The 25,000-nt window shown below is 47.9% G+C and overlaps 3 protein-coding genes and 1 long non-coding RNA gene across 6 annotated transcripts in view; 3 read left to right on the forward strand and 1 right to left on the reverse strand.

Moving 5' to 3' along the window:
• Positions 1 to 4,043, reverse strand: part of klf5l (Kruppel like factor 5 like) — a 17,033-nt gene extending 12,990 nt beyond the window's left edge. The window contains 2 exon segments of the mRNA XM_060057398.1: positions 3,722 to 3,829; positions 3,831 to 4,043. Coding sequence (XP_059913381.1) covers positions 3,722 to 3,829; positions 3,831 to 3,860 — 138 coding nt within the window. The 5' untranslated portion in view covers positions 3,861 to 4,043.
• Positions 4,044 to 11,342: 7,299 nt separating this feature from the next.
• LOC132461906 (uncharacterized) lies at positions 11,343 to 14,842 on the forward strand. Of its 3 annotated transcripts, none has more exons than XM_060057400.1 (5): positions 11,343 to 11,446; positions 11,532 to 11,575; positions 11,651 to 13,275; positions 13,495 to 14,051; positions 14,247 to 14,842. In XM_060057400.1, the coding sequence occupies exons 1-5, from the start codon at positions 11,412 to 11,414 to the stop codon at positions 14,260 to 14,262; spliced, it is 2,277 nt and encodes a 758-aa protein (XP_059913383.1). In that variant the 5' UTR covers positions 11,343 to 11,411; the 3' UTR covers positions 14,263 to 14,842. The 3 variants fall into 3 exon arrangements, with proteins under 3 accessions (XP_059913383.1, XP_059913382.1, XP_059913384.1); XM_060057401.1 differs by having other exon boundaries at positions 11,344 to 11,446; positions 11,651 to 13,356; positions 13,843 to 14,051; XM_060057399.1 differs by having other exon boundaries at positions 11,651 to 14,051.
• Positions 14,843 to 18,041: 3,199 nt separating this feature from the next.
• On the forward strand, positions 18,042 to 21,144 carry LOC132461907 (paternally-expressed gene 3 protein-like). Its single transcript, XM_060057402.1, has 4 exons — positions 18,042 to 18,195; positions 18,281 to 18,324; positions 18,400 to 20,881; positions 21,077 to 21,144. The coding sequence occupies exons 1-4, from the start codon at positions 18,161 to 18,163 to the stop codon at positions 21,090 to 21,092; spliced, it is 2,577 nt and encodes an 858-aa protein (XP_059913385.1). The 5' UTR covers positions 18,042 to 18,160; the 3' UTR covers positions 21,093 to 21,144.
• A 3,604-nt stretch (positions 21,145 to 24,748) lies between these two features.
• The window catches only part of LOC132461908 (uncharacterized), a 2,082-nt gene continuing 1,830 nt past the window's right edge, over positions 24,749 to 25,000 (forward strand). The window contains exon 1 of the long non-coding RNA XR_009526693.1: positions 24,749 to 25,000. This exon is cut by the window's right edge and continues 275 nt beyond it. This is a non-coding gene — a long non-coding RNA (uncharacterized LOC132461908).

The following is a 25,000-nucleotide window of genomic DNA, read 5'->3' on the forward strand; positions in this document are numbered from 1 at the left end:
ACCGACACACTTTTCTTTCCAAATCTCTCGAATCAGGCCTGCACATGCCAGGGTCAAAGCAGGTAAGGCCAAACAAAACCTTTCAGAGCCGGGATTACTGTTTATGGCGATGAGCTGACAGATAAGGGAGAATGTTGTAAACTGTTTTTAGAAGAGGGTACAGCAGGGGTGCAGTGCTACAGCAGGGACAGCGCTTTACATTGAGTACTTAGACAGCCGATAGACAGGTAAGACTATTGGTTGTGTTGTGACCTCGTTGGAGTGTGAAAAACACGCACACCGTGATCCACATCACTGCTTTGCGTGGACTCGGTGGTCAGGACCGATGCCGACATGAACGCATGACATGTGTCTGAAAGAAAGAAGATATGTGAGAGAGAGAGTGAAAGTGAGAGTGAGAGTGAGTGAGTGAGTGAAGTGAGTGAGTGAGTGAGTGAGAGAGAGAGAGAGAGAGAGACAGAAAGACAGACAGACAGTCCATCAACCAACCAAGGAGGAGCGGACCGCCTACCCAAATACTTACTCAATACTTAAAAGTGAGCCAAGCAATGTCTCATACGGTCTGATTCACACAACACAAATCAGTGTGGGTCAGAAGGCACAGGGCCCCAGTCGGTCTGAATCAGATGCAAAGTGCCCTCCCTCCCGGCCCCCTCCCAGTCAAATCGTTAGGCAAAACCCAAGTCCATCACAGCCCTTCTGGTTGCCAAGACAAAAGACACATGTCTGACGATGAGCCTGAAACTCTAGCGGGGGAGGGGACAGTATGATCAGGAAAGCCATGAGCATACAACTTCTGACACACAACGAGGATGGATGTAACTCTGTACTCGTGGGCCCATCGTCTTGGCGACAAATTACAGGAAGACCACTGGGGTGATGTCATGGCGGTGGAATCCGAATCCGGGTTTCATATGAGTAACTTATTGTTGGCACTGCCGTTCATCAGGGAGTTCTCAAGTTGGGGGAGAGTGGAGGTGGGGGTGGGGGGGGGGGGGGGGGGTGGTGGGGTCCTGGTCAACGATGGACGGAGGAGTGCTTGATGATCCAGGATGACATTCAGGTTAAAGGTCTGCAGTAGTTCTGCCAGGTGCTAATGCCACCGTTTTTGCAGCTTAATCAAATGAATCCCTGTGGCCTTAATAGAAAAGGATTGTTGCATCACCGGTGGAGGTCATGAGTGAGAGAGATTAAATCAATTCAGCTCTACACAACAAGATGCTCAGGTGACATCTCCATTCATATTTCTTATGCTTGACGAAACTCATCAGTCTTCTGTGGGGATGCTACCACACGCTGTACTCATGGATGTATTACGTTATACAACGCTGCAGTTCTGCTAGCCTCTAGGTGGGTGTGTGCGTCTGTCTGTCCTCCTTGTCTCTCAATCTGTGACCAGCCATGGGGAAAGTAAGTACACACTGTTAAATGAAGCTCTGGCATTTGTGTGTATGTGAGCGAGTGAGTGAGTGAGTGAGTGAGTGAGTGAGTGAGTGAGTGAGTGAGTGAGTGAGTGATGTGAGTGAGTGAGTGAGTGAGCCCCCCCTCCCAACCTCCAGCCCTCCTCTTCCTCCCCTTCAAGCTCCCCCCCCCCCCAACTCCCCCTTTCAGCCCTCCTCCTCCTCCCCCCTTTCAGCCCCCCCCCCCCCCCCCCCACCTCACCCTTTCAGCCCTCCTCCTCCACCTCCCCCATCAGCCTTTCACTGCCTGCCTCGGGGGGCCCGTCTCGGCCTCACCGGGGCCGGGCTGCATCACCCCCACCCCCCGGGCCCCAGGCCCCCACACTGGATATTAGGATAAGCGTCTCAGGCCCTGCTCCAACAGGTCCGGCAGCATACTGCTGTCACGGCAGAAGCTCCGTCGAGCAGGTTCACTTCCCTTTTCCCCCTTTTTTTCTCTCTTTCTGCTAACGCCGTCACAATAGCAGAGAGCAACGATCTTTCTCTGGCCAGATTAAAAGAGAATGGAGCCAAAGCCTCCAGACGCCGGGCTGTTGGTGTGTTGTTGAAGGAGTCCTACAGCCTCACACTTTGAGATGGTTCCAGACGTCCAACCTCGTGATCTCTGTCTTTATCACCCAGTAATCACATTCCGGGTTTGCTTGTCCTAATGTTTGTAACATTGTGATACCCATGTCGTTACCCAGAATGACTTGCGCCTCTTTTCACCAATGACTTCTTAGAACTGTGTTTATCAGATATCACAAATAAATCTTCAATGAGAGATCTAAACATAAGATGTGGCTCAAATCTGTACGGATTGTTACACTGTCTACATCGTGTACAATAGATGGTGGCCGACAGAGGCTGCGTCTCTGCTGGACATCGCGAGTAGTGTGGAGCCCAAGTCTGCAGGACACAGCCGACTGAGCCCTCGCCTATCAGAGCTCACGGATTTCCCTGGGTGTCTCCTCCACCATGGCTGTACAGCTCAGCCTGCTGTACCCTCCGTGCTGTAGCCTTTATCACTGCTGGTCGGGGGTTATGGCCACATGGTCTTAAAAATCTTCGAAGTGACTCAGCATGCACCTTTTCTTTAACAGAACGGTGGAATGGACTGCTTCTGGGTGAGAGGTGGACCGATAGATAGACGGACAGGTTTGTGAGTGAGGTAGAGGTAAGCAGCAGCATGGAGTGTGTTTGACGGCATACAGCCTCATGCGCAACGCAACATCATCTCTTCTATAGGGTAATATGCCCATGTATTGTGGTTAATATATCATGATTGTTTTTACGATTTCAGAATTTAGAATGTATTGCTATCGGATTCCACGATTCAATAAGCTGCAGTAATACCATTATAACATAACTTGTTATGTAATATGTTTATAAGCATCAGTTTGAGTGTGAATTACCGGTATACCATAATTCCAGAGGGGGCGTTTTGGTCTCATCAAATGAATGGAAAACATGTTTGTTGTGGCACACAGGAACAACAATAGAACATAACTCCAGACAGAATTGGAGAAAGGCAAGCATAAGCATTTGTAGTATACACATTTGCTGGCAATGCAGAAAAATAACCCTGAGACAAACTTGTTTCTTCTCAGATTATGTATTGGGCTAATTGGCGGCTAACAGAATCACTGTGAGAGTACTTTAACATTCAAGCTGCAGAAGCTAACCATATTTACATGAAGCCAGTTGACAAGTTACCGTTCTTGAGAATTTCCACCACTTTTTAAAATCAACGTCACGTCGCTATACCCTTATTCAATAGTACACTGCTAGAAGAAGCTTATGATAATTATGTTGATTAGCATGTGAAAAATGGTGTGTGCATGTGTGTGTGTGCGCGCCTGTGTGTTGTGTGTGTGTGGACTTTAACCTGGAGGGCAAAAGGTAAACCTTACGATGGTAAGGGTTACCTGGCTGACAGTTAGAGCCTGTCAATCTTTCTGCAATGACAAACGCGAGAAAGCAACAAGCAATGTGTAACGACCCCATTAATAGTTAAGGACCCCTACCCCCAAAAACACACACACACACACACACACACACACACACACACACACACACACACACACACACACACACACACACACACACACACACACACACACACACACACACACACACACACAAAACACCGAACCCCATCATAATAAACTGATCATTATGTGATCACGCGATCGCACGTCGGTGTTTATTTTTGGTCAAAACAGAAGTTAAAGATGAAACGTATGGGGGTAATACACCGCCAATTCGTGCGGGGTTCTCACCGCGGGCTTGACTTCCTCGAACACTGACGAGTCCTCGGTGCATTCTCCCGCCGTCATCCTCACGGGCTTCAGTTGTGTGAACACCGCCCGCTCCTCAGTGTGCGGCGGGATTCATTGCCAAGCCTACACTCGCAGCCATCTCTAAACGTCAAATGTAACCGATAAAAACAATGCGTATTGTTGTTAAGTTTTACGGTATAAATAATTGTTTCACTGCGGGTCTCTTTGTCTTATTGGTACAAGCATTGAAACAGGTGCACAGGTAACTCAAGACGTCTCCTCTGTCTTCTGCTTCGTAACACGGATTTACCTGAACTCAAGTATGGACCTACCTGGGCAAAAACCCGTCAAACGTGAGGGCAATCAGAACAGAGGAGGGCGCTTCTCGTCCAATCACCTGCATGGTAGGTGGAACACACCTGAAGAATCGCCAGGATGGGAGGAAATCTTTTATGAGCTATAGTCTGACACAGGTTTGATCAGCATTTGCACACTTTTGGACACGTTAGTTTGCTTAGGTTCTTCTTCATGTAAATCGCTATCATTGCCACCAACGCCACAAACACACAGTTGTGTTGTCAATGAGGATGATGATGGGGATGATGTCGGATGATGAAGATGAAGATCTGTGAGAGATAAACGTACACCTTCCATGACACATTGGGGGGGTGTGTAGTGTGTGAGAGAGCGAGAGAGAGAAGAGAGAGAGAGAGAGAGAGGAGAGAGGAGAGAGAGAGAGAGTGAGAGAGAGAGAGAGAGAGAGGAGAGAGAGAGAGAGAGAGAGGAGAGAGAGAGAGAGAGAAGAGAGGAGAGAGAGAGAGCGTTACTAAAGGTTGTTTATTTTCCTTTCAACTTTGATAACACATAGCAGAGGAGATGCCGTGAGACAATGCCGAACAATACTGGGTGCTCAACATTCCTCTCTCTCTCTCTCTCTCTCTCTCTCTCTCTCTCTCTCTCTCCTCTCTCTCTCTCTCTCTCCCTCTCTCTCTCTCTCTCTCTCTCTCTCTCTCCTCTCTCTCTCTCTCTCTCTCTCTCTCTCCCTCTCTCTCTCTCTCTCTCTCTCCTCTCTCTCTCCTCTCTCTCTCTCTCCTCTCTCTCTCTCTCTCTCCCTGTCTCTCTCTCTCTCTCACACTCCTCTCTCATCCTGTCAACTGTGGAACGTCCAAATGGTGAAACGTGATAGGCCCAGGGGCGGAGGGAAGGCCTACAGACTTTGGCGGAGCAGGTGTAGAGGGCAGGCGAGGACACCTGGCAGCAGGGTGACTTCATCTCTCTCTTGGCGTAGTCCCAACAGACGGACGAACACACAGCACACACACAAACACACACGTAAAGAAAGCCTATACAGTACTGTTTATGCAAAAAACAAGTGCATTCGCTGCATCCCACACGGAGACAGCCTATGTTTAAATGTGTAGCCATGCAATGACTTGTGAAGGCACTATGGGATGTGCCTATCAACATTCAGGTGGAGGCTCATGGGAGGAATGGGTTGGAACTGAAACAGAACTCCTTCTCCGGGGAGTTATTTGCATTAACACGTGTTACTGACATGGATGAGTCTCTACTCTCCTACCCATGGAAAGATGGCAAGTCTTCCCGGGAACGTCCAGCAAGCAATCACATCGAAGAAGAGGCTGCATAGGGAGACAGCAGAGCCACGTTGCTGGTGTGACTGTTCGATGAATTCAGGGGAGCCAGTCAGAGCTAATGATAACTCAATTAGTGAAATTGTCACTATTGCAGTTTCAAGCAGCCCATTTTTTGATCTTAAAAGAACAACTTCAGTCAACCTGGACCCTATTTAATGATACTACAGGCAATAACAACCCAGCATTGAGTTTAAACCCTGCAGAAGTAAACAAAAACAATATATATATACATCTGTTGTTTTTGTTTACGTCAGTATATATTTAAGCAATAGATCACGACAGGCTGTGCCTGGTATGTGCTCATTATATGAAGGGGGTCGCCAGCCCTCCGCTGCGCGTCGGGGCCGGACAACGCCCCTTAACAGTGGTATAATGAGCACATACCACTGACTGAAGTAAACTATTGCTTTTATACAACGGTTACTATTATGGCAAAACGAAAGTCATAGACTACATTTAAAAAGAAACCAAGAAAGTCAAAGTAGCCGTTTTATTAAAGAATACAAAAAAGTAGTCCCTCCTGGCTGCCTTCAAAATGCACGACGGTCGCTATGCAACACACTTTAGCGTCCCTCCGAGAGAAGGCTCCGATAGAGCGGTTCGCCGGCAATTTATCCTATGGAGCAGTTCACTCGCCGATTTTAGGCTTCAGTGAACTGTGCTATTGCTTTTATACATTATTATATCATATATATATTATTATTATACATTTCCACTTCAAGGCGCGGAGTGATACTTTCACAAAATGATCGGGCGTCATAGCAGTTATGTATACGCTCATTATACAACAGTTAGGAACCAATCAGATCGCTGGATTTAGGCCCCCCGTTGTATAAATATATTTATACAACGGGGGGCCTAAATCCAGCGATTTATCCAGCGATTTCCAGCGATTTCCAGGCGTCAATATACGTTCAATTTATGACTGTTTCCTGGAACGCTTGACTGATCGTGGGGCAACCATGCTCAATGTGGGCAGTTTGTGTGTGTGTGTGAGAGAGTGTGTGTATGTGTGTGTCTTTGATATGTGTGTGCAAATTACAAAAGGGTGTATCATTACCTCTGTGTACCAACAGTTCCGCCTCGAATTACACATGCATCCCATGCACTCGCGCACACACAGAATCCTGTTTCAGTTATTTATCAATTTGACATTTAGAAAAGTGCGTTTCACATTTCAACCCTATCATTTACCACTTAAGGGTGTAACTAAAAGGGTTTCTGCCCCTTTCGGTGTACGGACGACCTAAAAGAAGACCTCACAGGTCATGACAACTTTACAGCAGCAGGTCGACTGTGATCAAGCACGACAACAAACACACAACATTTATAGCCACGATAAAATCCACAGAATACCATTCTGTAGATATAATCTCCTCACACGATAACCAATCACCACAACGATGCCAAGGGTTGTAGCGCATGGCGTAGCAGACATGGAGGCATCTGATTGACTGCCGAGGCTCTCTGGGCGGGTCCTGTTGATTTGTGGACTCAAGGTGGAAATCCTGCTATGGGGAACTGGCTGTGATTGTGCAGATAGACAAACAGACAGAGAGGAGGGGACAGAAAAACAGACAGACAGACAAGAGGGAATGGACAGACAAGCAGACAGACAAACAGACAGAGAGGAGGGAACAGATAGACAGACAGACAGCCAGCCAGACAGACAGACAGACAGACAGACAGACAGACAGACAGACAGACAGACAGACAGACAGACAGACAGACAGACAGACAGACAGACAGACAGACAGAGAGACGGACAGACAGACAGACAGACAGACAGACAGACAGACAGACAGACAGACAGACAGACAGACAGACAGACAGACAGACAGACAGACAGACAGACAGGAGGGAATATACAGAAAGGAGGGGACGGACAGACATGAGGGGACAGACAGACATACATGCGTACAGACATTCATACAGACGGAAAGAGAGACAGGAGGGAAAAAACATTCAGACAAACACACAGATAGACAGAGAGACAGGAGGGGACAGAGAGACAGACAGATGGACAGTAGGTCACAGAAATCAAGTATAGCGGGAGTGGTCCCGGCCTTCAGGTTTGATTCCAGAGCGCATCCCCTCCCCTCCGTGCAAGGCGTCTGCCACACGCCATGCCTTAGGGAAGCAAAAAGAATCCCTAAAGCTTTAATCCGCCCAGACCTTGGACCGTTCATGGTGCTGCCGTCTGTAGCACGTTACCGGAGAGTCCGTGCACAGACTACCAGACTCACAAACACGTTTTCCCTCCAGGCCATCAAGCTTCTCCACCAGGCTAACCTTAATGTATAGATTCATCGGCCTTTACCTTTATGGCGTGTTTTCATATTTGTATTTTTTTATTGTCCATTCATACCCATTTTCTATATAACCACAAGAATACAATTGCTGTATTCTCTGTAACTAGTGTTTGAGTTAAGAGGGGGTAGGACCAGAAAAGTTTTTTTTAACTTCTTCCTATCCCTTTTGAACATGAACACGTTATTTGAGCTATGTAATTGTTGCTTAGGATCCTGAGGATCCCATTTGTTTGTTTTTAATTTATTTATTTCCTTTTTTACTGCTCAATTTTTTTTGTTTGTATTCTTTTATTTATTTATTTTAACCATGTTCAATAAAAGACTTAAATACATTTAAAAAAAAAGTTGCATGAACTATTTTTTTGCTAGTCTTGCCCATGTTTGTGCTGTTTTTTACCCTTTTTGTGACACTTTTAAAATAATTAGAGATTTGCCTCTACCTATCTGTTGCTGGGTTGCTCGGAGTGACTATGGGTTATATTGTGCCAATGGAAAATAAAACACATAAAAAAACTGACTTTGACTTTGACTTTGACACTCACACACACGCACACACTTACACCCCCACATAAACACACACTCACTCACACACACACACACACACACACACACACACACACACCCACACACACACACACACACACACACACACACACACACACACACACACACACACACACACACACACACACACACACACACACACACACACACACATAAACCCCCTCACAAACACAAACACACAAATACACATACACACACGTACACACACACACACTCAAACACACACACACACCCACACACCCACACACACACACACACACACAAGGAAGAAGTCTATTGTTCCACCAAGTTGGTAAGGATGGATTATTATCCTCCATTGTGACTCAGCAGAACAAGGGAAGGAAGTGTGCATGATCGTCATCGGTGTAGATGATATCTTGTATGAGGAGGATTGCGTGGGAGAGAATGAGTCAAATCAAATCCACTTTATTGATACAATTCAACCGTTCCATTCCCAAAAGCCCACGCACAGTGTCGGAAGTAATCTACCTATAGTATATATCCTTGTTTCAAAAGTGCATTTTGTGAAGTATGTTGTCGATTAACATGTTGTTATGATAGACAACTTACTTGTAGGGCTGAATACCCCGATAATGAGTGACGGCCAATAGTCACGGCCTCACTGGACGCTTGCATGTTATACTGACAAACAAGCACACACACACACACACACACACACACACACACACACACACACACACACACACACACACACACACACACACACACACACACACACACATACACACACACACACACACACACACACACACACACACACAAACACACACACACACACACACACACACACACACACGCATACACACACTCACATGCACAAGCACATACACACACACACACACACACACACACACACACACACACACACACACACACACACACACACTCACACACACACACACACACACACACACAAATACAAACAAGTACATGCGCACACACACAAATCTCTGATGTTACTACTTCCAAGTTATCATTCCTTCCTAGACATGGCAATTGACCAACCCACTGACCCCCCCCCCCCACACCCCCACACACACACACACACACACACGCACACCCATTATTTCAAGATGCACCTCCCCCTAAATAAAGAGAGGGATTCAACTCAGGAAGAATTCTCGCAGAGTTTTGCCCAAGGTGATGAAACTTATAAAGCCAATAAAAAATGTTTAATGATAAACTAGGCAATATAAAATATTTAATCAGAAACGAGTCAATGGGTCATTATATATTATTTATTGTGCTGTCATGCATTCATTCAATAGAATGTAGTTAACATAACATAACCAAGATTACTCTCAACAAAATGAAAATGGGTGCTTTTATACAGTGCTAAAACAGAACATATAAGTAGAGCCAATACAATAAAACAACTAGAAACTGACTAAAATTAACAAAAGGCATTCCTATACATGTATGTATATACAGTGTATATATATATGGGAATGTATTTGATTTATTATTTGGCGCTACTTATATGTTCTGCTTTAGCACTGTATATCACACTTGAAAAGCACTTTGTAAAGACAATCATTATTATTATTATTATTTGATAATAAAACCAAATGAAAAATATCCTAAATATGTGCTTCTCTTGGCAAATCGTTTGAATTTGGAAGTATGAAGCACGCAGCATGTCCAATGGCCTGTGAGTTTCGCAAGCTCTGACTACAGATATTCTCCAGGATGCATGACCATATTTGGTTTTTGAGTGAGTACCGGAATCCCTCCAGTTGGCATGTTGGAGGAAGTGAAAGACGTCACAAGGTGAGTATACCTTAAAGCAGCGTCTCTCGCCTGTACTATCATGTCAAGCCTGATTGGCCTAGATATCGCCACCTATAACACACAACTGAAAGATAAGAGAACCGGAAATGTTAATATATTTCCGGAGACAAATAATGTAAATATAATGGAAATGTTTGTTATGCTCTTGTGGTTTTGCCTTGAGGTTAAACGGCAACAGGTTTTACCTGTTGGTTAAAAAGCACGTATCATGAATTAAACTTAGGTTAGATCTTGTTTTACCATTGTGTCTGGTTGACTCATTCAGGTGGGACAACAAAGTGCATGATGGGAAACTCAAGAATAATTATCAGGAAATACCATAATGCAAGGCTACCTACCAGCAAAACTTAACACTATCTATCTCAGATAACATGCGTGGGCTTTCCCTTTGTGTGTGTGCTTGAGTGTGTGTGTGTGCATGTGTGTATGTGTGTGTGTGTGTGTGTGTGTGTGTGTGTGTGTGTGTGTGTGTGTGTGTGTGTGTGTGTGTGTGTGTGTGTGTGTGTGTGTGTGTGTGTGCGTGTGTGTGTGTGTGTGTGTGCATGCAATCATGTGCATGTGCGTGTGTGCATAGGTTCATACATGCATGTGTGTGTGTGTTTGAATATTTGTTTAACCTCTTGGTGTTGTAGTAGCATGACTATCTGCATGCAGAAATGTATTCCCAGGACAGGATTGGTATATTCTTATTTGGGCGTCCCCTTGTAAAAATGAATGAGATGTCAACACGTGAACAGTGTCCAGCAAAGCCCTGGACATTAGGACGTTCAGAATATATCCATCCAACCGATCAGAGTTCAGTGCCTCTCAATTAATAAGACATGCATTTAGGTTTAGATATATAAACCATAAGTTAATGTTATTCTTTTTTAACATTCTTTTAAGACTAACTGCACAGGCTGTTACAGTACAAACAGCAAAATAAGTTAGAACTAACAAGCTAAGGTAGGAGATAGTGTTAACTTAGCTCCAGGCCCAGTTTTTCTCAAAGCTAACCATTCCCTCTTAGAATAAGATCAATAGCATAATGACGGTATCTTAGATGGCTCCAGAGAGATTTGAACCTCTAACTTTGAATTTATATAATGTGCTCTACCAATTAGGCTGGATAGGACAACATAGAGACAGAGGTAGATATTAGATCCTGTTTGAATGCCATTATAAGTGGCTTTTGTTAATGATGCAAATGCTGATTGCACCTTTGCCAGCTGTCTAACTGTCTAACCTTCTACCAAGCTGATTCTAATCAGCTTAATCATAGAGATGCTTCTGATTGGACTATTCTAGTTGCTTGGAACACTTTAAGTTGAGCCCAAGTTTGGTAATCAACAAGGTAGTTGGGGCCAGATGTTATATGCTAAGATGGAGTTTGGACCTGGAAGGTAAGGAAAACGTATAGACTACATATTTTCTTGGCTGTGGATTTATTCTTAAAGTTTAATCCTTAAACTGTTCTTCAATCTTCAGCTATCTTTTACTCTTGCTGTTAGCCTTTGGACATCATATTAATGGTAAGCTGCATGCTAGAGAACTATCCTAGTAAACATGTTTAGTCCACCAAACTGATTATATTTTTATTTCTACAGCAATTAGTTCAAGAGCTCAGGGCTCGACGGGCATAAAACCTTATTTCCCTTCAGTCGGCTTCTTTGATCAAGGGAAAGACATCCCTGCTCAGCTTCAGAGTGATGGTCCTGCTGGGACCGCTTCCTTGGGTTCGCCTGCTAGTCCTGGGAGTGGCTACAATAAAGTGTCCAAGCACCTGATCTTCCAGGGGCCAGTGAATGATGATAATGAAGACTTGCAGTCCAGAATTGACACCAGCATACCTTTCCATGGCTTCACATTACAAGCCAAGAAACCGAGGTCCCACGCACCTCCGCAGCAGGCTAGCTACCAGGTGCCCCCCAAGCCGCAGCAGCAGGCTAGCTACCAGGTGCCCCCCAAGCCACAGCAGCAGGCTAGCTACCATGTGCCCCCCAAGCCGCAGCAGCAGGCTAGCTACCAAGTGCCCCACAAGCCGCAGCAATATGCTGGCTACCAGCCGCAGCAGCAGGCTAGCTACCAGGCGCCCCCAAAGCCGCAGCAGCAGGCTAGCTACCAGGCGCCCCCAAAGCCGCAGCAGCAGGCTAGCTACCAGGCGCCCCCAAAGCCGCAGCAGCAGCAGGCTAGCTACCAGGCGCCCCCAAAGCCGCAGCAGCAGCAGGCTAGCTACCAGGCGCCCCCAAAGCCGCAGCAGCAGGCTAGCTACCAGGCGCCCCCAAAGCCGCAGCAGCAGGCTAGCTACCAGGCGCCCCCAAAGCAGCAGCAGCAGCAGGCTAGCTACCAGGCGCCCCCAAAGCCGCAGCAGCAGGCTAGCTACCAGGCAGCCCCTCAGCAGACTAGCTACCCGTCACCCCATCTGTATCAAGACTACCAGGAGCCCCTCAAGCCCCAGCTCTACAGGGTGCCCCGCATTCAGCAGGGTTACCAGGGGCCCCCCAAGCAGACTAGTTACCAGGGCCCCCCCAAGCAGACTAGTTACCAGGGCCCCCCCAAGCAGACTAGTTACCAGGGGCCCCCCAAGCAGACTAGTTACCAGGGGCCCCCCAAGCAGACTAGTTACCAGGGGCCCCCCAAGCAGACTAGTTACCAGGGGCCCCCCAAGCAGACTAGTTACCAGGTGCCCCCCAAGCAGACTAGTTACCAGGGGCCCCCCAAGCAGACTGGTTACCAGGCACCCCCAAAGCAGACTAGCTACCAGGTGCCCCCCAAGCCACAGCAGCAGGCTAGCTACCATGTGCCCCCCAAGCCGCAGCAGCAGGCTAGCTACCAAGTGCCCCACAAGCCGCAGCAATATGCTGGCTACCAGCCGCAGCAGCAGGCTAGCTACCAGGCGCCCCCAAAGCCGCAGCAGCAGGCTAGCTACCAGGCGCCCCCAAAGCCGCAGCAGCAGGCTAGCTACCAGGCGCCCCCAAAGCCGCAGCAGCAGGCTAGCTACCAGGCGCCCCCAAAGCCGCAGCAGCAGGCTAGCTACCAGGCGCCCCCAAAGCCGCAGCAGCAGGCTAGCTACCAGGCGCCCCCAAAGCCGCAGCAGCAGGCTAGCTACCAGGCGCCCCCAAAGCCGCAGCAGCAGGCTAGTTACCAGGCGCCCCCCAAGCAGACTGGTTACCAGGCACCCCCAAAGCAGACTAGTTACCTGGCGCCCCCAAAGCAGCAGACTGGTTACCAGGTGCCCCCCAAGCAGACTGGTTACCAGGTGCCCCCCAAGGAGACTGGTTACCAGGTGCCCCCCAAGGAGACTGGTTACCAGGTGCCCCCCAAGGAGACTGGTTACCAGGCGCCCTCCAAGCAGACTAGTTACCAGGCGCCCTCCAAGCAGACTGGTTACCTGGCGCCCCCCAAGGACACTGGTTACCAGGCGCCCCCCAGGCAGCAGACTGGTTACCAGGCGCCCCCCAGGCAGCACACTGGTTACCAGGTGCCCCAAAAGCAGCAGACTGGTTACCAGGCGCCCCCCAGGCAGCAGACTGGTTACCAGGCGCCCCCCAGGCAGCAGACTGGTTACCAGGCGCCCCCCAGGCAGCAGACTGGTTACCAGGCGCCCCCCAAGCAGACTAGTTACCTGGCGCCCCCAAAGCAGCAGACTGGTTCCCAGGTGCCTCCCAAGGAGACTGGTTACCAGGCGCCCCCCAAGGACACTGGTTACCAGGCGCCCCCCAAGGACACTGGTTACCAGGCGCCCCCCAGGCAGCAGACTGGTTACCAGGCGCCCCCCAGTCAGCAGACTGGTTACCAGGTGCCCCCCAGGCAGCAGACTGGTTACCAGGTGCCCCCCAGGCAGCAGACTGGTCACCTGGGGCCCCCCAGGCAGCAGACTGGTCACCTGGGGCCCCCCAGGCAGCAGACTGGTCACCCGGCGCCCCCCAAGCATCCAGTGTACCAGGTGACCTACAGGATCCCGCCTGCTCAGAGCCTCTTGAGGGCTCCCAGGGCCAGCACCATACGGTATGTGTTGGAGCTGTCGATTTCAATCAGACCTCTTGGATTGTAGGGTCGTTGTTCTATTCTTTGAGACTGAGCATTGGCCATCACGGGTAGTGAACCTAAAATGGCTAAACATGGCAAATAGGTTAATTTTCTATGCTAATATGCAGCTGAATTGTGTCCAGTCAGAAAGGTAATATTTTCTTCTCCCTCCAGGTATCTCCATGAATGACTTCTGCAGTCTGCAGCTTCCCGTCTGAAAATAAACTGATTCTTAAAAACTGTTTAGTCATTGTCTTTGCTTCGGTTAATAAGAATTTCAGTGTCTTAACATCGTTTTCTGTTTGGTAATGAGGTTACAGGACAATTGTCCCCTTAACTTGTATCCTTGTTGGTGGTTCTTACTGCCCTCGCTGGCTGGTTTAAGGCGGAAGGACACTTTCAGAAAATCTGGAGCAGAAATGAAGCTCCTCATCTTCTGAGGCAACCGCTTCCATTTGCTCGAGAGCGACTGGATACATCCCACCTCTATCATACTTGTTTGCAGGCTACACTTAAAATATCTAAAGGACATTTTGCTCATGCTCTGTGTACTTTAAGGAATGATGGCTTTCACATGCCTCACTGGGTCCAAGATGAGTGCAGTTCCTCCATTGACCTAGTATGACGGTTTCATTACAACCATTTGGTAACCAGTAGTCCAGCCTGTTGGTAAACATATAGATATTTGCTGTTAGGCATGAGTATCCTGACTGCAGTACCATGGACCACAATGCGCAAATAAATCGATGGCAAAATATAGGTGCTGAAAATGCTTGGATGTCAACTAAGATTGTACTTAACTTTTCTGTGCATTGGCTTTGTATAATTTAAGGTTATGCACTGCGAATATTTCAGATTGGTAAACCCCAAATTTAAAAATTAGGCACTGTGGTTGGCGTTGAAGTTTTCGATGGGTGTGACTTGCATGCTTTAAAAGTGCAATGTACTTTCGAGGACATCGAAACCCGTTTAACTCAACGGTGTGTAAATTATATATAATTAAGTTAAAGTACAAATGCCACAGGGCCTCAGTTCAGTTGATGGGAACAATGCCTTCCTGACAGAACTGGGGACCACCCCTCTTGGCCACTGCATCCGTCAACGGACGGATCCCATTGACTTTGAATTGGGCCGAGACGCAAGTTGACGGCTCTCATTGAGTTTGGGTCGCTGTCGAAATGCATTGTGGGTCCGTCCATTCTGTCAGCTACATGGCCTATGTCACAAAGTTGAGAGTTCAACTTTTCAAGCAGCGTCGGCCAACCAGATCGAGTTTTGTAAATACACGCAAATATACTGTCCAATGAAATCGGCCTTTGTAATAAAACCCGGACCGGTTTGCTTCAATGTATAGTCGTTAGAGTTGGTCGATATCATGGTGTAGATCAGGGATGGGCAACTTTCATGATAAAGAGGGCCACATTTTTCATCATAACCATCGGAGGGCCACATGACTGCACGCTTCAACTAAGAGAAGCTACACAATTTTGAATTTGGTAGATATGATTTCCTGTATTCTGGTGCATTTTGGGGATGGCCACTACCTAAAAAATCATCCAGAATCATAACCTATGTACGGTATGTTAATTGAACCAACATACATTAATTTCATGTTTTCCATGCTCAAACAGCCACATGAATGGTCTATTTGTATCAGTGCAAAGGGCTCACATACATCATCATTCAATGAAGTCAAAAAACTGAAAAACAGTGGCCCAACATTAAGTGCAACAACTCAATGAACTCAAACCCAACAAGCAGTTGTAGTAGTTGTAGTGGCGACTTAAGTGGATATCTTTAATGACTATCGCTTCTAAGCAAACTAGACGCATGGGTTTGCCTTCGAATTCTATGAATTCTTCTCATCTTTCTTGACCGAGTTTTCTGTAACTCGATCAATTATTATTATTATTTTATTTTTATTTTATTTATTTTTATTATGTGCGGGCCTGACTGAGTGAGGATGCGGGCCGCACTGAGTGAGGATGCGGGCCGCACTGAGTGAGGATGTGGCCCGCATGTGGCCCGCGGGCCGCCAGTTGCCCATCCCTGGTGTAGATGCTACAAGCGGACCAGATTCAACTCTTTGTTTGGAAACAGCCAAATCACGGCAGAGGGGCTGAGGACTTTCTTTTCCGGATGTGAAAAAGTGTCCAGCAAAGCCCTGGACATTGAGGCCACGTTTATACGTAGCAGGGTATTTATAGAAACGAATATTTCCCCCCCTCCGTTTTCAAAAATAACATTGTGCACACAACATCGTTTTCAAAATAGTTGTCGTTTACATCAAAACGCATAAGGCCCCGTTTACACGAAGGGAAAACGCAGATATTTCCACGCGGTTTGGCCTCTCATTTACACGAAAACACAGTTTTTGTCACAGAAAACAATCATTTCTAAAAACTCCGGCCAAAGTGGAGATTTCTGAAAACGCCGGTTATGTGTTGTCGTGTCAACGGGGAGAAACAGGGTTTTAGGTTCTGAAGCGTCACATTATGCGCCAGGAAATGCTTAACGTCATATGAGCGCCCTATGTTTACAGTTTGTTTGTTACAGGAAGACGCTCGTGTTATTCGTTGTTGTTGATTCTGAGGATTCTGATTGGCTTGCATGGCTTTATCGTTCTCCCTACTAGAGTTTAGATTCTCTGCCCGAGCCCGGGCCTTTGATCGACGATTTTTTTATTAATTGTTATCATTGGTTTATTGGCCTAATCTGAGGAGAAATCTATGCCATAAACAGAAATATTATAGGCCTTTATTACACGGGTCTTCTCAATGCCGTGGAACGCTCCGTTCACTTGCATGGGTAGTAGTCCGGTGACTTGTCAAGCCCAGCGTCTTCCGTTGCTAAGCGACGTCACCGTCTTTGCGGACAAATTATTTCTCTGCTGATCAACACTAAGAATGCTGGTAACGAATAAATTGTAAAAAGACACACCATGTGAAGTTATTTTTTCGTTTTGGCAAGTAGCCGTGTGATAAGCGGGATAATGTATAGAACGTCGCCGGACATTGTCGAAAAATAAGCCCATTCGGGCGAAGCAAGACACCTTCGCTGCGCGTCGGTCGGTGTACTGTTCGCCCTGTCGGGGCTTATTTTCCCGCTAATGACCGGCGTTCTATACATTATCCTTTACATATATATTTAGCAGAGTAGGCCTAGTAACAAATGTGTACAAAGTTACATATGTATTAAAAGAAAAAAGTTGGGTTGAAATCGGGCTCGGGCTCATAATTACGGTTAATGTGTCGGGCCGGGCTCGGACAGAACGTGCACGGGCTCGGGCCGGGCCGGGCTTGATTTTCTGGGCCGGATCTAAGCTCTACTACACTGCCGCCCATACGTTTGGCATAGTTATAATGGCGCTCGACGGCGTATTTATGCGTTTTGATGTAAACGACAACTTTTTTGAAAACTATGCTGTGTGCACAATGTTATTTTTGAAAACGGAGGGGGGGAAATATTTGTTTCTATAAATACCCTGCTACGTATAAACGTGGCCTAAGACGTTCAGAATATATCCATCCAACTGATCAGAGTTCAGTGCCTCTCAAATAATAAGGCATGCATTTAGGTTTAGTAATATATAACAAGTTAATGTTTTTAACATTCTTTTAAGACTAACTGCACAGGCTGTTACAGTACAAAAAGCAAAATAAGTTAGAACTAGCAAGCTAAGGTAGGAGATAGTGTTTACTTAGCTCCAGGCCCAGTTTTTTTTCCAAAGCTAACAATTCCCTCTTAGAATAAGATCAATAGCATAATGTCGGTATCTTAGATGGCTCCAGAGAGATTTGAACCTCTAACTTTGAATATATATAATGTGCTCTACCAATTAGGCTGGATAGGACAAGATAGAGACAGAGGTAGATATTAGATCCTGTTTGAATGCCATTATAAGTGTCTTTAGTTAATGATGCAAATGCTGATTGAACCTTTGCCAGCTGTCTAACTGTCTAACCTTCTACCAAGCTGATTCTAATCAGCTTAATCATAGAGATGCTTCTGATTGGACTATTCTAGTTGCTTGGAACACTTTAAGTTGAGCCCAAGTTTGGTAATCGTAGAAAGGTAGTTGGGGCCAGATGTTATATGCTAAGATGGAGTTTGGACCTGGAAGGTAAGGAAAACATATAGACTACATATTTTCTTGGCTGTGGATTTATTCTTAAAGTTTAATCCTTAAACTGTTCTTCAATCTTCAGCTATCTTTTACTCTTACTGTTAGCCTTTGGACAACATATTAATGGTAAGCTGCATGCTAGAGAACTATCCTAGTCAACATGTTTAGTCCACCAAACTGATTATATTTTTATTTCTACAGCAATTAGTTCAAGAGCTCAGGGCTCGACGGGCATAAAACCTTATTTCCCTTCAGTCGGCTTCTTTGATCAAGGGAAAGACATCCCTGCTCAGCTTCAGAGTGATGGTCCTGCTGGGACCGCTTCCTTGGGTTCGCCTGCTAGTCCTGGGAGTGGCTACAATAAAGTGTCCAAGCACCTGATCTTCCAGGGGCCAGTGTACAATGATAATGAAGACTTGCAGTCCAGAATTGACACCAGCATACCTTTCCATGGCTTCACATTACAAGCCAAGAAACCGAGGTCCCACGCACCTCCGCAGCAGGCTAGATACCAGGTGCCGCCCATGCCGCAGCAGCAGGCTAGCTACCAGGTGCCGCCCATGCCGCAGCAGCAGGCTAGCTACCAGGCGCCCCCAAAGCAGCAGCAGGCTAGCTACCAGGCGCCCCCAAAGCCGCAGCAGGCTAGCTACCAGGCGCCCCCCAAGCCGCAGCAGGCTAGCTACCAGGCGCCCCCCAAGCCGCAGCAGCAGGCTAGCTACCAGGCGCCCCCAAAGCAGCAGCAGCAGGCTAGCTACCAGGCGCCCCCAAAGCCGCAGCAGCAGGCTAGCTACCTGGTTCCCCCAAAGCCGCAGCAGCAGGCTAGCTACCAGGCGCCCCCAAAGCCGCAGCAGCAGGCTAGCTACCAGGCGCCCCCAAAGCCGCAGCAGCTGGCTAGCTACCAGGCGCCCCCAAAGCCGCAGCAGGCTAGCTACCTGGTTCCCCCAAAGCAGCAGCAGGCTAGCTACCAGGCGCCCCCAAAGCCGCAGCAGCAGGCTAGCTACCAGGCGCCCCCAAAGCCGCAGCAGCAGGCTAGCTACCAGGCGCCCCCAAAGCAGCAGCAGCAGCAGGCTAGCTACCAGGCGCCCCCAAAGCCGCAGCAGCAGCAGGCTAGCTACCAGGCGCCCCCAAAGCCGCAGCAGCAGGCTAGCTACCCGTCACCCCATCTGTATCAAGACTACCAGGAGCCCCTCAAGCCCCAGCTCTACAGGGTGCCCCCCAAGCAGACTAGTTACCAGGGGCCCCCCAAGCAGACTAGTTACCAGGGGCCCCCCAAGCAGACTAGTTACCAGGGGCCCCCCAAGCAGACTAGTTACCAGGGGCCCCCCAAGCAGACTAGTTACCAGGCGCCCCCAAAGCAGCAGACTGGTTACCAGGCACCCCCCAGGCCGCAGACTGGTTACCTGGTGCCCCCCAAGGACACTGGTTACCAGGCGCCCCCCAGGCAGCAGACTGGTTACCTGGCGCCCCTCAAGCAGCACACTAGTTACCAGGCGCCCCAAAAGCAGCAGACTAGTTACCAGGCGCCCCCCAAGCAGCAGGCTAGCTACCAGGCGCCCCCAAAGCCGCAGCAGCAGGCTAGCTACCAGGCGCCCCCAAAGCCGCAGCAGCAGGCTAGCTACCAGGCGCCCCCAAAGCAGCAGCAGCAGGCTAGCTACCAGGCGCCCCCAAAGCCGCAGCAGCAGGCTAGCTACCAGGCAGCCCCTCAGCAGACTAGCTACCCGTCACCCCATCTGTATCAAGACTACCAGGAGCCCCTCAAGCCCCAGCTCTACAGGGTGCCCCGCATTCAGCAGGGTTACCAGGGGCCCCCCAAGCAGACTAGTTACCAGGGGCCCCCCAAGCAGACTAGTTACCAGGGGCCCCCCAAGCAGACTAGTTACCAGGGGCCCCCCAAGCAGACTAGTTACCAGGGGCCCCCCAAGCAGACTAGTTACCAGGGGCCCCCCAAGCAGACTAGTTACCAGGGGCCCCCCAAGCAGACTAGTTACCAGGCGCCCCCCAAGCAGACTAGTTACCAGGGGCCCCCCAAGCAGACTAGTTACCAGGCGCCCTCCAAGCAGACTAGTTACCAGGCGCCCCCCAGGCAGACTAGTTACCAGGCGCCCCCCAAGCAGACTGGTTACCAGGCACCCCCAAAGCAGACTGGTTACCTGGCGCCCCCAAAGCAGCAGACTGGTTACCTGGCGCTCCCCAAGGACACTGGTTACCAGGCGCCCCCCAGGCAGCAGACTGGTTACCAGGCGCCCCCCAAGGACACTGGTTACCAGGCGCCCCCCAAGCAGCAGACTGGTTACCTGGCGCCCCCAAAGCAGCAGACTGGTTCCCAGGTGCCCCCCAAGGAGACTGGCTACCAGGCGCCCCCCAGGCAGCAGACTGGCTACCAGGCGCCCCCCAGGCAGCAGACTGGTTACCAGGTGCCCCCCAGGCAGCAGACTGGTCACCCAGCGCCCCCCAAGCAGCAGACTGGTCACATGGGGCCCCCCAGGCAGCAGACTGGTCACCAGGGGCCCCCCAGGCAGCAGACTGGTCACCAGGGGCCCCCCAGGCAGCAGACTGGTCACCAGGGGCCCCCCAGGCAGCAGACTGGTCACCCGGCGCCCCCCAAGCATCCAGTGTACCAGGTGACCTACAGGATCCCGCCTGCTCAGAGCCTCTTGAGGGCTCCCAGGGCCAGCACCATACGGTATGTGTTGGAGCTGTCGATTTCAATCAGACCTCTTGGATTGTAGGGTCGTTGTTCTATTCTTTGAGACTGAGCATTGGCCATCACGGGTAGTGAACCTAAAATGGCTAAACATGGCAAATAGGTTAATTTTCTATGCTAATATGCAGCTGAATTGTGTCCAGTCAGAAAGGTAATATTTTCTTCTCCCTCCAGGTATCTCCATGAATGACTTCTGCAGTCTGCAGCTTCCCGTCTGAAAATAAACTGATTCTTAAAAACTGTTTAGTCATTGTCTTTGCTTCGGTTAATAAGAATTTCAGTGTCTTAACATCGTTTTCTGTTTGGTAATGAGGTTACAGGACAATTGTCCCCTTAACTTGTATCCTTGTTGGTGGTTCTTACTGCCCTCGCTGGCTGGTTTAAGGTGGAAGGACACTTTCAGTAAATCTGGAGCAGTAATTGAAGCTCCTCATCTTCTGAGGCAACCGCCTTGCAATTTGATCTAGAGGGACTGGATGCATCCCACCTCTATCATGCTTGTTTGCAGGCTACACTTAAAATATCTAAAGGACATTTTGCTCATGCTCTGTGTGTACTTTAAGGAATGATGGCTTTCACATGCCTCACTGTGTCCAAGAAGATGGGTACAGTTTCTCCATTGACCTAGTGTGACGGTTTCATTACAACCATTTGGTAACCAGTAGTCTAGCCTTTTGGTACACCATATAGATATTTGCTGTTAGGCATGAGTATCCTGACTGCAGTACCATGGACCACAATGCGCAAATAAATCAAATTGAATGGGCCGCTCTCTAAATGCATTGTGGGTCCGTCCATTCTGTCAACTACGTGCCCTATGTCTCAAAGTTGAGAGTTCAACTTTTCAAGCAGCGTCGGCCAACCAGATCGAGTTTTGTGAATACACTGTCCAATGATATCGGCCTTTGTAATACAACCCGGGAAAACATATGGATACTTAAAAGCCCCCATCCGTCGACGGATGCATCTAGTGTGAACAAGGCGTCGGGTAACACACACCGGTTTGCTTCAATGTATAGCCGTTAGAGTTGGACTATATCATGGTGTAGATGCTACAAGTGGACCAGATTGAACTCGTTATTTGGAAACAGCCAAATCACGGCAGAGGGGCTCAGGACTTTCTTTTCCGGATGGGTTGGAGAACACGACTTTAATAAACAGTGTTGCTAAGTAGCCTACTACTTTTAAGTGCAAGGATGTTCAACATACTTTAAGTGCCAGGGCCAGTGAGCTAGCTTGCTAAGGAAGACGCAGGGTGTTTCTTTCTGACGCTACCTATAAACATGCCAAGGTAAATAGTACGAGCAGATGGAGCGTCATGTCCTGATGAACAGTGGAACAAGTTTGATGTTTAGCGTTGTGGGATTTACTCTTTCCTTTCTGTCTAAGTGAAGTGCGGATCAACTGCATCAGTAGTTTACATGGGTTAGGCACACAAAAAAAATATGAATATTTCGATTGACCCAAAGGTGCAGAGAGCAGAGTCGAGGGTTTTCTGGTCAATCGTGTCGTTGTTTTGCCTTGGAGCCAAATAAATGGCTCACACAAATAACAGCTGACCTTAGAGAGAGTGTTTGTGTGTGTCTGTGTATTTACACGCAGCCATTTATAGGCCAGCAGGTAGATGCAGGAGGCAGAACCGTAATGTGATTGTCTAACTGGATCCTGCCTCTTGAGAGATTTATCTTCTCCCTGTTATCTTTCCCCTTTCGTTAGGCCAGTTGGCACATCTCCATTGGCTGGTTATATTGCACTTATACAGCCTCAGGCATATTAATCGTCTGCGCTGCTTGTATTTGAGTTCAAAGTTGAATTCAGCAAATCGCTCCGTAGCCGCATTAAAGGGTATTCTGTTCATCTCTTGACGGGATACAATTGGTTGACTGGATGCCAGCAGGCTTGTGTGTACAAAGGCAGCCTACTGCATTTCCGCTTGAGAAGTTGAACACTGGTAGGTTTCCATTCGACTAACTACACCGCACAAAGTTAACATGTCTCTGGGAGAGGACCACTGAGGTCATCACTGACGCACTATCGAACCGGTAACCAGGGTGACTCACAAACACAACAATGTGCTGGTACATGCCAACGCATCACGCAGGTTGCGTGGCGTGGCATGTTTGATTACGCACGCGGTAAAGAGAATGTTAGAGCAAGAGAATGATATTGTCAAGGAAGGGAAAGAGACAAAGGAAATAGGACGAAAGAGAGAGAGAGAGAGAGAGAGAGAGAGAGAGAGAGAGAGAGAGAGAGAGAGAGAACGCAGATGGGGGGAAGACAAAGACAGCCAAAGAGAACTGCGTGGGTTGATCACGTTGTCAACTGTAAAACTTTTCTGGATTTGTCTTCCCTGAGATTAGAGGGCACACTACCGGGGACCTTTGCCCAGCTCCGTAGTGACAGTTAGTATGTGGTGTGATGAATTGATAGTGTACATACGACTGTCAAGCATTAAGACACACATGCCTGTACTGACCATACATTGAAACTTGACTTCATATCTCATCACGCAAGCATGAATGCCCAAGCACGTGCGCAGACACACACACACACGCGCTCGCAAGCACGCACGCACACACAAACGCACACATCCACAAGGATGAACACAAACACACAAACATACCCACACACACACACACACACACACACACACACACACACACACACACACACACACACACACACACACACACACACACACACACATACAGACAAACATTACCATGGGCTCTTGAGGTTGACGTTAATGTGCCACAATGCCCCCTAGCGGACAAAGAAAACGTCAACGTGTTCTGGTAATAATCATTTAATAGATGTCTGAACATCTCAAAAAGGTAAATCACATTTTCCAATAGAAAATATTTAATACGATACTTTTATAAGATGTTATTCAGGGCCACATTGCAAGTCCAGGGTGAGGTTTGGCACACAATAGTTGTCCCCCCCGCCGCCGCCGCAGACAAAGTCTCACTCTGAACTCAGTTCAAAACTTGAGAGCCCTGAGAATGTGAGACTCAAGTTGTCAGGGTGTTTTGGTGAACTACAAAATTGTATGGAGGGATAGTTATCTGAATAAATTTGATACATAGCCACCAGTGGCATCACTGTAATTTGAAAGCTGGTGGGCAGCATGTCTTTGAAATGGACTACAAGGGCAGAAGGAAAGGATGCAAAGCCCAATTTTCAAGTCAGGCCTACTCTTGATTTGTAAAAGTAAATAAAAAAATCTGGGCCTATTTTTGCCCTCGATGACTGAAGTTATTGGTTGTAATTTAGCTACGTTTATTTTCAGTAACAATTGTTTTAAGGAAAGACTGACCAAAAGTGATGCCATTTAAAATGCATCATGCTCTGAATCATTCACCCTTTCCACACAATTTCCACAATATCAAACAGAACGGTAAGAGTAACAAACTAGTAAAAGAACGAGAACATTATTCTAGATTCAACCTGATCTATAGGCAATTAGGCATGGTGCCTAGCAAGGAAAGTCGCTTAGCAGCACCAACGTGAACTTGACACTAGTGGTGGCGTTTGGTTGCCCTATCAAGATTTTTCACATCAGGGAAACCATGAACAGCCCACGCTGGAGATTTGCAATTATTCATTAGCAAACAGGGCCAGCAATACAGTCGATTGATAGTAATGCTACCAGTAAGCCATGAGTAGGCTACCTAGTAAACCATGTAGCACCCACAACACTGACGTTGCCATTACTTTTGGTGATCTCGATTTTGCGAAGTGGTCTACCTTTTTCTTTGGTCGCTAACTTAGCACTGTAACGGAATGAATGGAATGCTTTGTGTAATTAAACATGAACAATGTCCTGATTATCACGCTTCCGGGTTCCGGTGGCGGGATTTGTCTTCGTTGTGCATGAACACTTCCGGCGCACTTCAACAATGGCTGAAACAAAGGCTAGATGTCACTGCTCTGTTCCACTTTGTACATCTAACAAACAACACCGACCCTACTTAAGTTTTCATGGATTCCCGACTGAATTGAGTCTATGGAAGAAGTGGATTCAAGCGGTTCGCCGGGATGAAGGGCCAAACTTTAAAATAAAACAAGGTAGCACGTTTGTTTGTAGCCGGCACT

This window comes from Gadus macrocephalus, chromosome 7, assembly GCF_031168955.1.
Source record: "Gadus macrocephalus chromosome 7, ASM3116895v1".
Classification (NCBI taxonomy): domain Eukaryota; kingdom Metazoa; phylum Chordata; class Actinopteri; order Gadiformes; family Gadidae; genus Gadus; species Gadus macrocephalus.